This window comes from Antedon mediterranea, chromosome 10, assembly GCF_964355755.1.
Source record: "Antedon mediterranea chromosome 10, ecAntMedi1.1, whole genome shotgun sequence".
Taxonomy (NCBI): Eukaryota; Metazoa; Echinodermata; class Crinoidea; order Comatulida; family Antedonidae; genus Antedon; species Antedon mediterranea.
Window position 1 is genome coordinate 17,887,418 of NC_092679.1, and position 12,239 is coordinate 17,899,656.

The 12,239-nt window shown below is 34.3% G+C and overlaps 1 protein-coding gene across 8 annotated transcripts in view; it reads right to left on the bottom strand.

Annotated features, from left to right (window-relative positions):
- Nucleotides 1-12,239, bottom strand: part of LOC140060667 (apoptosis-stimulating of p53 protein 1-like) — a 53,591-nt gene that overhangs the window by 1,958 nt on the left and 39,394 nt on the right. For 7 of the 8 annotated variants that reach the window (XM_072106970.1, XM_072106969.1, XM_072106971.1 and 4 more), the window contains 7 exons: nt 10,125-10,268; nt 6,142-6,271; nt 5,640-5,830; nt 1,725-3,707; nt 1,148-1,281; nt 749-915; nt 89-294 (listed from right to left, as the gene is read on the bottom strand). In XM_072106970.1, the coding sequence (XP_071963071.1) occupies nt 89-294; nt 749-915; nt 1,148-1,281; nt 1,725-3,707; nt 5,640-5,830; nt 6,142-6,271; nt 10,125-10,268 (2,955 nt within the window). Of the gene's footprint in view, nt 1-88; nt 295-748; nt 916-1,147; nt 1,282-1,724; nt 3,708-5,639; nt 5,831-6,141; nt 6,272-10,124; nt 10,269-10,581; nt 10,922-12,239 lie in introns of those variants that run through there. The other variant, XM_072106973.1, reaches the window with a different exon arrangement.

Sequence of the window (12,239 nt, forward strand, 5' to 3'; positions counted from 1 at the left end):
CTATGGCCAACCCCTTTTGTTCCAAAAGGTGTCCCCTTAATAGGGGTTCTACTGTATACTTATCAATACTAAAATAAGTATATCTTACCCCTAAGAAATTTCTTGGTACATAGCCCTCTTTATTGTCAGTCATCCTCTTGGCCCACCACCATTCATTCTCTTCTGCATCTCCACGCTTTAGAACATGGAACTCCTCGCCATCTTCAAAGCTTAGCTCATCAGGAGAGACGGCATCGTAGTCATAAACTGCATAAGATCTGCTTCCGTTGACCTCTCCAAGATCATTCTGTACACCTGTAACATAGAAGACAAAATACTGTAAAATTTGTACCCGACTTTAATATTAAGGCATCTAGGCAATAGCAATGGTGGATAAAGGCCAACGAGCCCGACGAAACTTCTTGGCTCGTCGGTGGTGTCATCTTGAGATAGCGTTGTGTGTGATTTTTAGGTCATCGCAACAACTTTAAACATATTTAATTTTCTCTTGACAAGACAACTTCTTGTGCGACATTGTTTGAGTTGGCCTTAAGAAGCAGATAATTTTATCTGAATTAGAGAATGTGCTCCCGAGGTATTCCATTCCTAAGACCCTTTTAAGTAATGTGATGCCTCATTACAGAAGCCTTGAAGAGGGATGGAAATTACAAAGCTGTTTATTTCAAGTACATTATATACAGACTAAACCGATCATAATTTTATTTTCATAAATTTACAATTTATAAAACTGACATACAGACAAACTTACCATACAAATACTGAGAGCAATCTAGGTAGCCATCTTCACCTTCTTCGCATTTCTGAGCTGCCGTTTCCTTGTCGCTAATGGTGGCAGCAAATATACTAGCACCCTTCTCCACTAACAACTGAACCATCTCTCGGCTGTTACACGAGGCTGCACAATGTAATGGTGTCCTATGAAAGAGAAATGATTAGCAAACCAATTAGCAGCTTCGTAGATGAAAAAGTAAACAAATTTTATCATGATCACATATAGTTTAAAATAAAGAATTTAGCCACTGGCAGCACTCCATCCCGACCACCTGACAGCCCAGCTAATGAATGCGAGCTTCGCAAGCATGAACCCCCTGTCGGGAAAATTCTGCACCAACACCGAATTTGGTAAAGAAATATAAATAGCACTCACCATCCATCACTGTCTGCAGCATTGACATCACATCCCCAGTCAAGGAGGAAGTTGACAATTTCAAAGTGACCAGCACAGATTGCATTGTGCACTGCAGTTATACCCTCGTCATTTGCTGCACTGGGGTTTAATACCTAAAAAACAATGACAGTTTTCATTAATAATTATTATTATCTTGCTTTTCTGTGTAAATAATTATGGTGAACTCTGTTTCTATCTTAATGATAAATGAGTCCATTGGTATTTATACAGCATACCATAAAGTGTACACTATCAAACTACTTTGACAAAATAAATGTGATGTGCCCAAATATGGTGGGGATATGTCCAAATATGGTAGGGATATATCCATATTTGGGCACATCACTTTTTTTGTCACATAAAGTTTGATAGTGTAGACAGAGCTTAAGACTTTATTGTCAATGAATAGGGATCTTTTCCATTGATGCAAGGCAAATTTAAGTGTACAGCCTTAAGGAAACAAATCGATAACTTATGGTAATATTATCAGAGTCAATGACAAGGACAACATACAGTTCCGAGTATAGATAAAAATAGATTATTAATGAATACTTACATCAGGCATAATACGTCTGACAAGATCATATTCCCCTTCTAACGATGCATCCAGTAGCAATGCCAACGGATCGAACCTAACCCTCTGGGGCTTGGATACATAGTTTTTCTTAATAACGTTGCTCTTTGTAGGGACTTTCTTCAAGGCCTCAAGACCGTTTGAGTTGGCTGACTGGGAGAAGGCTGGCATGTATGGCTTGTTGTTTTCCTTTTTCTCAACTGGTTTAGGAATGGCAGGTGGTGAAGGTGGCTTAGCCACAGATTTCGCATCGAGCGATGTCTCTTTCAACATTGCAGGTGGTTTTGTTTTCTCGGTGACAGCTTCTGCTTGTTGAGGTTGCGAAGGCATTCCAGAACCCTTGTTCATTGAATCTAACTCTTGTCTGGAGACACCCTGGTAGAGTATCATCTTCCTGAAGGAATCGGCAGGGTTTTGATGATCAAACTCAAACGCTGGTTTATTATCTGGTTGATAGAATGTGTTAGGATATTTATTAAGGAATGGATAGCATTCTTTGTCTTCAGAATGCGAGAATCGTTTCTTCAGTGGTCGTGGCATCATGTGAAGCTTTTCCATTTCAACTCTGCTGTGAACAGGACCAGAGCTGTAGTTCATTCCACCAGGGTACGCATGAGGTGCGTCGCTGTCATCAGATATCTCCTCCCGTTCTTCCAACGTCTCTGGGTAATTTCCATGAGGAGGGTAGTAACCTTGATGGTGGGGCATGTTCCTTGATGGGAGAGGGAGTTGACGACCTTGGCTATCAAGAGTTTGTTGGTCATAAACAGCATTGCCATCTTGGAATTCTGGTGGTGCAGGATACACTCCAACAGTGGCATCCGTTCTTTTATGATTAATAGCTGTTAACTTACTATCTACCGCTGTGCTGTTCGCTTCAGTGTAGAACGGTGTTCCAGTCTGACTGCCTGGTCTTGAGTTATAATAACTATTAGGAACACTTTGGGATGAACTGACCTGAGGATTCTGCCTGTGAGTGGTTAGTGGAGAAGGAGGTTTGGTACCTTGAGGATTGTAGACTGGTGTTTCCTTATTGGGTGAGCTTTGCATTTTGTCATAGGGTACTGTTGGTTTGACTGGGCCTGTCTGTTTAGTGTTTTGTGACATGCCAGGTTTCTGGTCATACGTCAATTTAGTTGACAAGCTCTTTGGAGGTACTTTAGGAGGCTGCTTCTTTCCAGGAGAAGGTGCAGGTTTAGTCGTAGTCGGTGGTGGTTTGGGTTTAGAATTCAGTGCAGTGTTTCCTCTCTGCGTTGGGCTTGACCTTGCCGCTGGAGGCAAGTTAGATCCAGGTAGTGTCCGCAAAGGATGTCCATCCGCCTCTTGTCGGTTCTCATTTCCAATTTGCGAAGGGGAAGTTCTTGCTTCAGTGGACTTTCCACGTATTGGCTGATTGGTCATACCAGATCCACTGGCACTATCTAAACTTGAGTTCTCAGTAAGAGATGAAGTATCACTGCCACTGTTTTCGTTGACACCTTCGGGTTGACCTCTAACCCCAGGAATACCTGATTGGTTAGGAAACGGAGCTCTTTGCCCCATCGGGCTGGCAGCTGGTGAAGCACTAGCTGAACCAGATTGTGGCGATTGTTGCCCGTAAAACATCTGACCAACCGGAACTCTACCATTTGTCGCCTGGTACTGGTTCTGTTGGTAGTACCTGCTGTTTTGAGATGGGTATCCTCTGGTGTCAGCACCATTCGGTTTTCTACTATTGAGATAGTTTTGATTAACACCATTAGAATGGTATATACCATTCACTGAGCCATTTGGTAGAGTTCTTATATTGTTGTTGTTAGTAGAATAAGGACTAATGCTTTGTTGCATAGATCGTTTCTTCCGCAATCTTTCAGTCAGTTCTGCAATACGTTTGTCTACAACTGCCATTTCCTCCTTGCGAGTTTTTAAATATTCCTTCTGGTGTTCTACCTTGTTACTTTGTTCCTCATTGAGTTTATTCCGTAACTATATATAAAAAAGTAAAAACAAAATTCATTATGGAAAAAAGAAGATTCAAGAACAGTTTGATTTATAAATCTCTGTCTACACTATCAAACTTTATGTGACAAAAAATGTGACCATATATAGACACAATGATGCTATATCACTACCATATTTAGCCAAATCACACATTTTTGGTCAAACTGTTAGTGTAGACAGAGCTTTACTCTGTTACTTTCAATCTGAGAAAGAACTTCTGAAAATTCAATATTTGTTCATAAAAAATAAAATTGTGTTTGCTAGATTATTTTTTCCATTTCCTAGGAATATTTCACCTGAAAACTTGTTCAACTTTGTCTACACTATCAAACTTTATGTAACAAGAAAATGTGATGTGCCTATATATGGACACTATGATGCCATATCATACCATATTTGAGTATATCACTATCATATTTGGGCACATCACACTTTTTTTGATAGTTTGACAGTGTAGACAGAGCTTTGAACTTTGGATGTAGAGATATTATTCAACAGATTTAACAATAACCAATTTGACAGAATGTTGCTGTAATTTACTCAAAATAGTAAGCATTTTGTTTACCATGTAAAGATTGAATTATTCTTTCTGAAACCTAATTGATACTAAAAATAAGCATCAATAAAGTACAATAAGAAAGTGACACACATGTACTTTCATAAACAACACATCAGTTATACACTTATTCAGCTTAAGTTTCTGATTTATTACATATTTATAGTTGAATATAAATTATCCACCATATTTAGCTTTCTACTCTTTGTTCAGCTCCAGCAGCAAAACAATTCTCAAGACAACCGAAGGAGGATCAAAGATTAAAGATAATTGGATCATGAAGTCAAATTGAAGGGATTGTGACCAATCACATGAGAGTTGACCTAGATTTATGTCTCTCTATGACTTGATAAATCTTACAATTTTGTACCATTGATCTAATTTAATAAATTAAGTTTAGTTCATATTAGTTTATTACCAATTTACAGGGATTATTACTAAGCTGATTTGTTTTCAAATCAATCAAAGATAACAGTGAATGATGATGACAGAATGATATGGTTTTTGTTCAATTAAAGCTGCGTTCACACTAAGTCAAATTCCAATCTAGTGGCTAGATAAAATCCATGAAAAATGAACCGTTTTTTTTTATAGACAATATTTAATGAGGGTGATCCATCTAGCAATTGCTGATCATTAGACCCCTCAGAGGTTCACAAGACAAACATATACACAATATGCTATATAAACAAAGTCTTATTACAAGTCGTTTGGAGTGGAGTTGTACTTTTGTCCTTAGAAAAAATCCTGACATGTGACGGGACTTAAACCCAGGACCCTTGGGGTGGTAGCCATGTATCATAACCACCAAGCCACAACTCCACTTCACACAAACCGATTCCGGATTTATTAAGAAACAAGAAACGTATGTGAGTGATTGAAAAATGTAACATATCCCAGTGTCTTCTCATACCACCCGATTGAATTTGGCTTTAAGTGCGAATGTTATAATATACATTCATTGTAGATTGATTGTTAATTTTTAGTTGTGTACATAACAATGTAAACAGAATTGCATTAGGGATTGCACTATAATCATGGGAATAGAGATAATCTAAACAAAGATATACAACACGTTCATCGTATTCAATTATAATTAGGGCGCATCAAAATACCAGTTTTTCAACATTTTAGCGAATAATAAGCTACGTATTTTGTATTCATGTAACGATAAGTTTTGCTTTCCCAGGCAAATTTTTTTATTGTACTTAATAAAGCTAATAAAAACATTTATTATAAAGAAGGCCTCTCCAAGTCAGGTAACTGCTATAGTGAATTTGTTAGAGGTACTTTCTTAAAATAAAGTTTAATGAACAAATAAAAAATTAACATAAAATTATATAATAAAATATTACACATACCAGTAGATCTTTCCTTAGTCTGTCCAGCTCCACAGACTGCAAGGGATTTTTACTGTTGCCATTAACATAGTTAATATTGCCTGTACGCATATCTTCCAACTGTCTTGTCAAATCCTCGACCTTTGACACGGCGAGGGCGAGCTCTTTCTCCTTTTCAGCGAACAAAGAACGCACTTCATCCAATTCAGAAGCTGTAAAAAGTTTTAGAAACAAATTTTATTTTAGGCAGCTTTTTAAGACTTTTCCATGACACGCCAACATTGTTGTCAATGTTATTGGGACTAGACTGGTGATATTTATAGTTTTCACATTTCAATTCTTTAAACAATTTTAAAAAGCATACTAGAGCCTTTATTCATATTAACAAAAAATATAATACAATATTACATAATTTATTAATATCATAATAAGACTTTTATACAATATTTGATTGATTATAAAGAAAAACAAATTTATGACAACTCAAATTTCTAACAAAGTCTAAAAAACAAGTTTGACTTACATAAATTATTATTAGTTGTCTTTGTCGTCTCGACCTGACCTCGTAATGCATGTAGCTTGCGGATTTTCTGCTCCTGCATCTCGGTTCTTTCTCTTAATTTACGCATACGGTCATTTTCCGAGGTAACATGCTAAAAGAAAAAAAATATATTAAGCTGAAAAGATTTATCTCGGAAGATATGTAGTCACGTTGGCTACATTTAACAAGGTCTGGGTAGTAGAGAAGTTAGAAAATTAATAGACAATATGTCTATACACATTATTGTATTACATTCTCTGTAGAAATTAATCTGAATTAATTGGTCTGAAATTAATGGTAAGAATGAATCAACAGTATAATATGACTACAAAGACATTTACAACTTAAATAATAATCTATGGAATGTTTTAAGCATTTCCTAGGAATTTACTAACAAATTTAATTTACTCTTGCTAATAATTTATACAAATATTTATAGATGCAACAGATAAAAACTGCAATGGAAATGCATTCTTTAATTCAGTTTATATTATTGTAAATGTATTTAATATTCTAAAATCAATTTAGAACAGTTAAATTGATTTTTCTCAGTGATATTTTAGTTTCTGTATAGGCTCAATATCATATTTTGGATTGTCTTGAAAGTAGAGTTTTTACTAGATAAAATCTCTTAATTAGACTATTACCAGTTGCTTGAACAAAATTAGACCCATTTTAAAACATGGCTTCAGGATACACAACACAGTAATTTAACTAATTACCATTATTATGTATCTAAAACATATTTTGGCCTTGTAATGTACTGTTTATGAATGCATGTTTTATGGTATCTTAAAGCCCCATTCCCTACGTTTTTTAGATCTAATTTAAGATCACAAACTATATTTAATGTAAAAATAATACTATATGGTCCTATTGCGATAACTTTTTTCGTCTTTAAACGGTTAAAAATGTGAAAAATAAATCGATTTTAATAATTATAGCGGCCCGCTATAAATCCCAAAATGCATTGCGCGCGGATTGATATTGTTGTTTTTCACCTGTAATTCGCCCACTTTTCGATCGATCGTGAAGCCAAAACAAATGGAAGACTCCTAACTTTTCAGCGAAAATACCGGGTTTTCCCCAATTTGTATCAACGGAGTCTGGCAAAAATAGAAAGACAATTAATGCAGCAACTATACAACGTCAGGCTAGGTATATAGCTAGCGTACGATGTTCGTACGTTACCAATGTTTACCAGCTAGGCCTACAAAACTAAGCCTAGCTAGGCTAGGCCTGAGACCGTCCACGAGAGGTCGATCGCCGCGAGCTACTTAGGTAGTGCATTGTTTCTCACTTTTTATCATAATTTACCATAAAACGTACATTTAAGACAAGGAATGACATGGTTTAATGTTTTTAAAGTGATATATATGTATTATTTTCCAAAAAACGTCCAAAATTGCAGGGAAGGGGTCTTTAAGCAACATTTTGTTTTCCTTTTACTTCATGAGATATTCCAATTAATATCTTAATTATCAGTCTAGTATGTTTCACAATTACTCTGTGTGGTGTTTGACAAAACTACAGTAGTACAGTTACTGTATTATTATTTACAGGCAGAAATCTGTTATATACCTATTACCTGCTATTAACAAACACATTGGTTTATTGTTTATCAACAACACGCAAAATAATACAAATTTTGAATTATGAAACTGTGCTTGTGCAAAGCGAAAAGAAAGATGTGTCATGTCAATTCTATTCATAGATTCAAATATCAACAATGACTGTTTAAACCGACACATTTACATTCTCACTGTACAAACCATTTTAAAACGTTTGCACACGAGAAAACCCATCTGCTAATCGTTCAACCATAAAGAATTCAAACGGCTACTATTATGTAACTTGTATTGACTATCAATATTCTAGTTCAGGTCATTCATTCATCGGACAATGATTAACACGATGGACACTATTTGCCGCGATGAATCATCCTGGCAAACTTAGAAATTCTCACAAACTTGAATTTATTTACAATTAATCATCTATTTGATTTAGTAAATCATTAATCAAACTAATTTAGGAATACAGTACATTTTTTTTGCAATATTTTAGAGTTGACCAAACAGCAATACCTTAACAACAAAGTGAAATATGGTATTGTTGCAATACAGTACACATTCTAATTTACTTTAATTTACAGCGATTTCTTTTTTCTTACTTTTTAAAATTTAATTTTCTTTTATTTTTAAGGTTCCAAGTTTTCAATTGGGTCGGGTACTTTTTCTCTCTCACAAATGTCCCTAATTTCCACGGCAAAAAAGAATGGCAACAAATTGTATAACAACAACGAAGATATACAATACAGAGGACGTCCATTGTCAAATTGTTCTCTTTTTACTTTACAGCTCTACACACTTTACTCCTGACAAAAACCAATAGTACTTTCACTTTATGATTCCACATCTGCCCTAAACAAAATGGAGGATCACTCCATAATATTTAATTTTTCTTTAAAAGAGGTCCTAATTGTCTTGAATTAAAAAGGCCTCAAACAAAGAAGATTATGATTCAATGTTTATAATTAGCGATACATTCAGTGTCGAATTTATAAACAAACGACTGTTCGTATCGCAGAAACAATTGCACTTAATTAAGAATAACGGTAGGAGCTCGCAATAGAGAAGTGGAGTGGAAGGATAAGGTTACATACGCTGCATGAAGGAACAACAGATGCTGGTTGCAAAGAACAAGGCATTGGTATGACTATCATCAACAGGGTACATATCGATATGATTAGCAATAGCACAGATACAATTACAACACTTAAAATTAGAACAACGAAATGGAAACAGTCAAGTAGTTTACATTAGAAGTCAATTATTAGAGTAAACAATTTATGAATGTAGAAAATCCTTTGGGACACCCTTATTAAAGGGTGTTAATGGGGTACCCCTATCAAGAAGGGACACTCCTCCTAGTAAGCAGACACTTTCTGTTTTTTTTTAACAAGGGAAATACAGGTATACAGTATTCTAACCACTACGGGTATTCAAAGGTGAACTTTTACTTTGTTGGGTCCTAATATGTCCCCTTAATACAGTAGGCTTTACTGTGATAGCATGTCTCACCATAAATCTAATACAGTAGTTTAGAAAATGTCATCAATTTACCAATGTACTAAAATCTGTTTTATATTAATCCAGCATATAAATTTATAAATTGCAGTTTGGTACACAAAAACTGTACAGTTTAGTTCAATGAAAAAAGGGGAAAATATGAGTTTTTCAATAAATTTCCTAAATAAATGATGTACAGTATATCTAAACGTGTTTATTATTTCTTAAATTCCAAAGACTAAAATGCAACAATAGTATAAATTCCAGCGAGTTTGACAATTGTTGATGTGCATTCATTTGCAAAATTCCACATTGCCAAAAGACAAGATACAGTCACAGTAATATGCATACAGTATTATATTATACTGTATTGTAAGGACAGAACAATCTAGAAACTTATTATTACATAATTAATATGATGTGGAGGATTCCTTCGTGATGTAACTATACTATGACCATGGAGAAATGATTTCTCTATGTTATGACTAAACCAATTAGGGAGGGTATAGTATACAGTATAATTAATGATGATACAGGATTAAATGTTACTGTACTCATACTGAATCTATCACTGTAAACAAGTAATTAATTACACTGGAATAATTTTCTATTTTAAAATATGATATTTAACCTACATTTCTTCAAACCGATATCAACAAGGGTCGTCTTTTTACAAAATATTATTATTGGTAATCATCCCCCTTTCTCTCAACATTACTCAAAATAATAAAAGTGAAACGGAGGCGCTGTATTGTACTTTCTTGCGCTTAGTACCAATTAACCCCACAATGCAATGTGCAAAGCATTATCGCATTCAGCAGTTAGTCACTGCATGGATTGAAAATCAGAGGATCATTTCATAAAATCATAAATTACAATTTTAATAATATTGCTTACCTGATGTTTCTTCTCTTGTTGTTTAAGAAATTTTAAACGTTGTTGTTTAGCAGCTAGGGCTTGTTGTTGACTTTCTATCTGTTGCTGTTGCCGATTGGCCATTTGTTGTAAGTCCTGGTACGACATGTCTACGCCTTGTGGAGCCTGAAAAATACAAACAAGAACTTTATCTAATTTTTATTCAGATGAACACACGAAAATATTGGCAAGAGATCGGAGATGAAGTGTTTTTCAGCAAAAAGTTCCAACTTGTGATACAATGAAAGCTTTGTAATAAATAACGTAATCGAAAATCCAGCATTTTAAGATCACTTCCTTAGAAAGGTACTGTAGGTGCACATTAAGTTGCAGTACTAAATAATAACATGAAAATTATATAGAAAGTACATAGAAAACCTGGAAATATGAATCTATTAATAAACATGTTTACTAAACAAAGTTTTAAAGTCTACCTTACCAACACAATCTTATCAAACATAATCCCTCTTTCAAAGATAATCTCAAGCTATAAAAAATTAGCAACATGTAACAAGCCAGCCTGAGGAACGACTGGAGATGTTACATGTGCATTGGCAACTACAGCCTATACACAAGATGAATAATCAATTTGCAGCGCGTGCTGAACAGTAATCCACAAAAAACCGCAATGTCTCCTCAAACATCCGCTGCACATGTCTAACTAAACCACATCTGCGCGTTTAATACACAATTCACCCGCATTTTCTCCACGGATGAACGCACAAACGTAAATACATCAAACACGTCTTTGCGCACAATTCTCCGAGGCAGAAATAATTCAATTTTCAGGTGCGTTACCAAGTACAACTAGTGGTTTGAATACAGCTTTTGTTGTTCGCTGGACAGAACAAAAACAGCTAGTATGAACGGCAAGCGCGATTGTTTATTTTAAAGCTTAAACACTTACTAAAATATGCAAATGACCTAAATAAGAATTAATCTCTTTAAAATACAACTTGTAGCATTTAGTACAGTAGATTAATACTATTAAAAAACACCTTAAACATAAATATATATTTTGTCTTTAGTATATGTACAGGTACAGCAGTACTTAATATGCTGTATAACAATTTACTGTTACTGTGTTGAAAAATAACAAACTCTATTAATTTATAGTTTATAATAATTTTCATAATTTTTTATTTAATAACACAAAATTTAAACCTGCAGCTGACAAAACATCTGTTATTAATAGTTTCATTAATTTCTTAATCTTTTAAGCTGTAAGCGTTAATACCCTTTGAAAACAAGACACAGACATGGGTCAGAATTAATAAGCTGTTTTTCAGACAATAGAATCAAAGTATAAACTTATATCATGTAACAGTTTAAGAATTGGAAGTCAGGAAATGTAAGTGACCAAAGCAAAATCGTAGGTGTCACTTTACACAAAATCTGCTTGAAAAAGTGAAAGTTAATACTCAGGATTAATTCTAAGTTTGTTATTCAGGTGTTTTGTATATTTAATGTCAATTTTATCAACTAAAATCAAAATGTTATTAGAAATAATGATTTATTATGAGAAATTATTTCTTGAAAACAAGATTCTAGGAATGATATTATACAGTATATGAAAGTAACATTGCAACATTAATTTTTTTTAGTTTCATTTACCTTCTATGTTGTTAAATTAGGAAATCAGAAGCAATTCCAGAGTGAAATTGAAATAATGCCATAGTAAAATAATGTCAGAGTGAAATAATGTCAGAGTGAAATAATATCAGAATGAAATAATGTCAGCAGAGTAAAATAATGTCAGAGTGAAATAATGTCAGAGTGAAATAATGTCAGTGAAACAATGTCAGAGTGAAATACTGTTAGAGTGAAATAATGTTAGTGAAACAATGTCAGAGTGAAATAATGTCGGAGTGAAATAATGTCGGTGAAACAATTTCAGAGTGAAATAATGTCAGTGAAACAATGTTAGAGTGAAATTATGCCAGAGTGGAACAATGTCAGAGTAAAATAATGTTCAGTGAAACAATGTCAGAGTGAAATAATGTCAGTGAAATATGGCAGAGTAAAATAACGTCAGAGTGAAATTATGCCCAAGTAAAATAATGTCAGAGTGAAATAATGTCAATAATGTAAGAAATT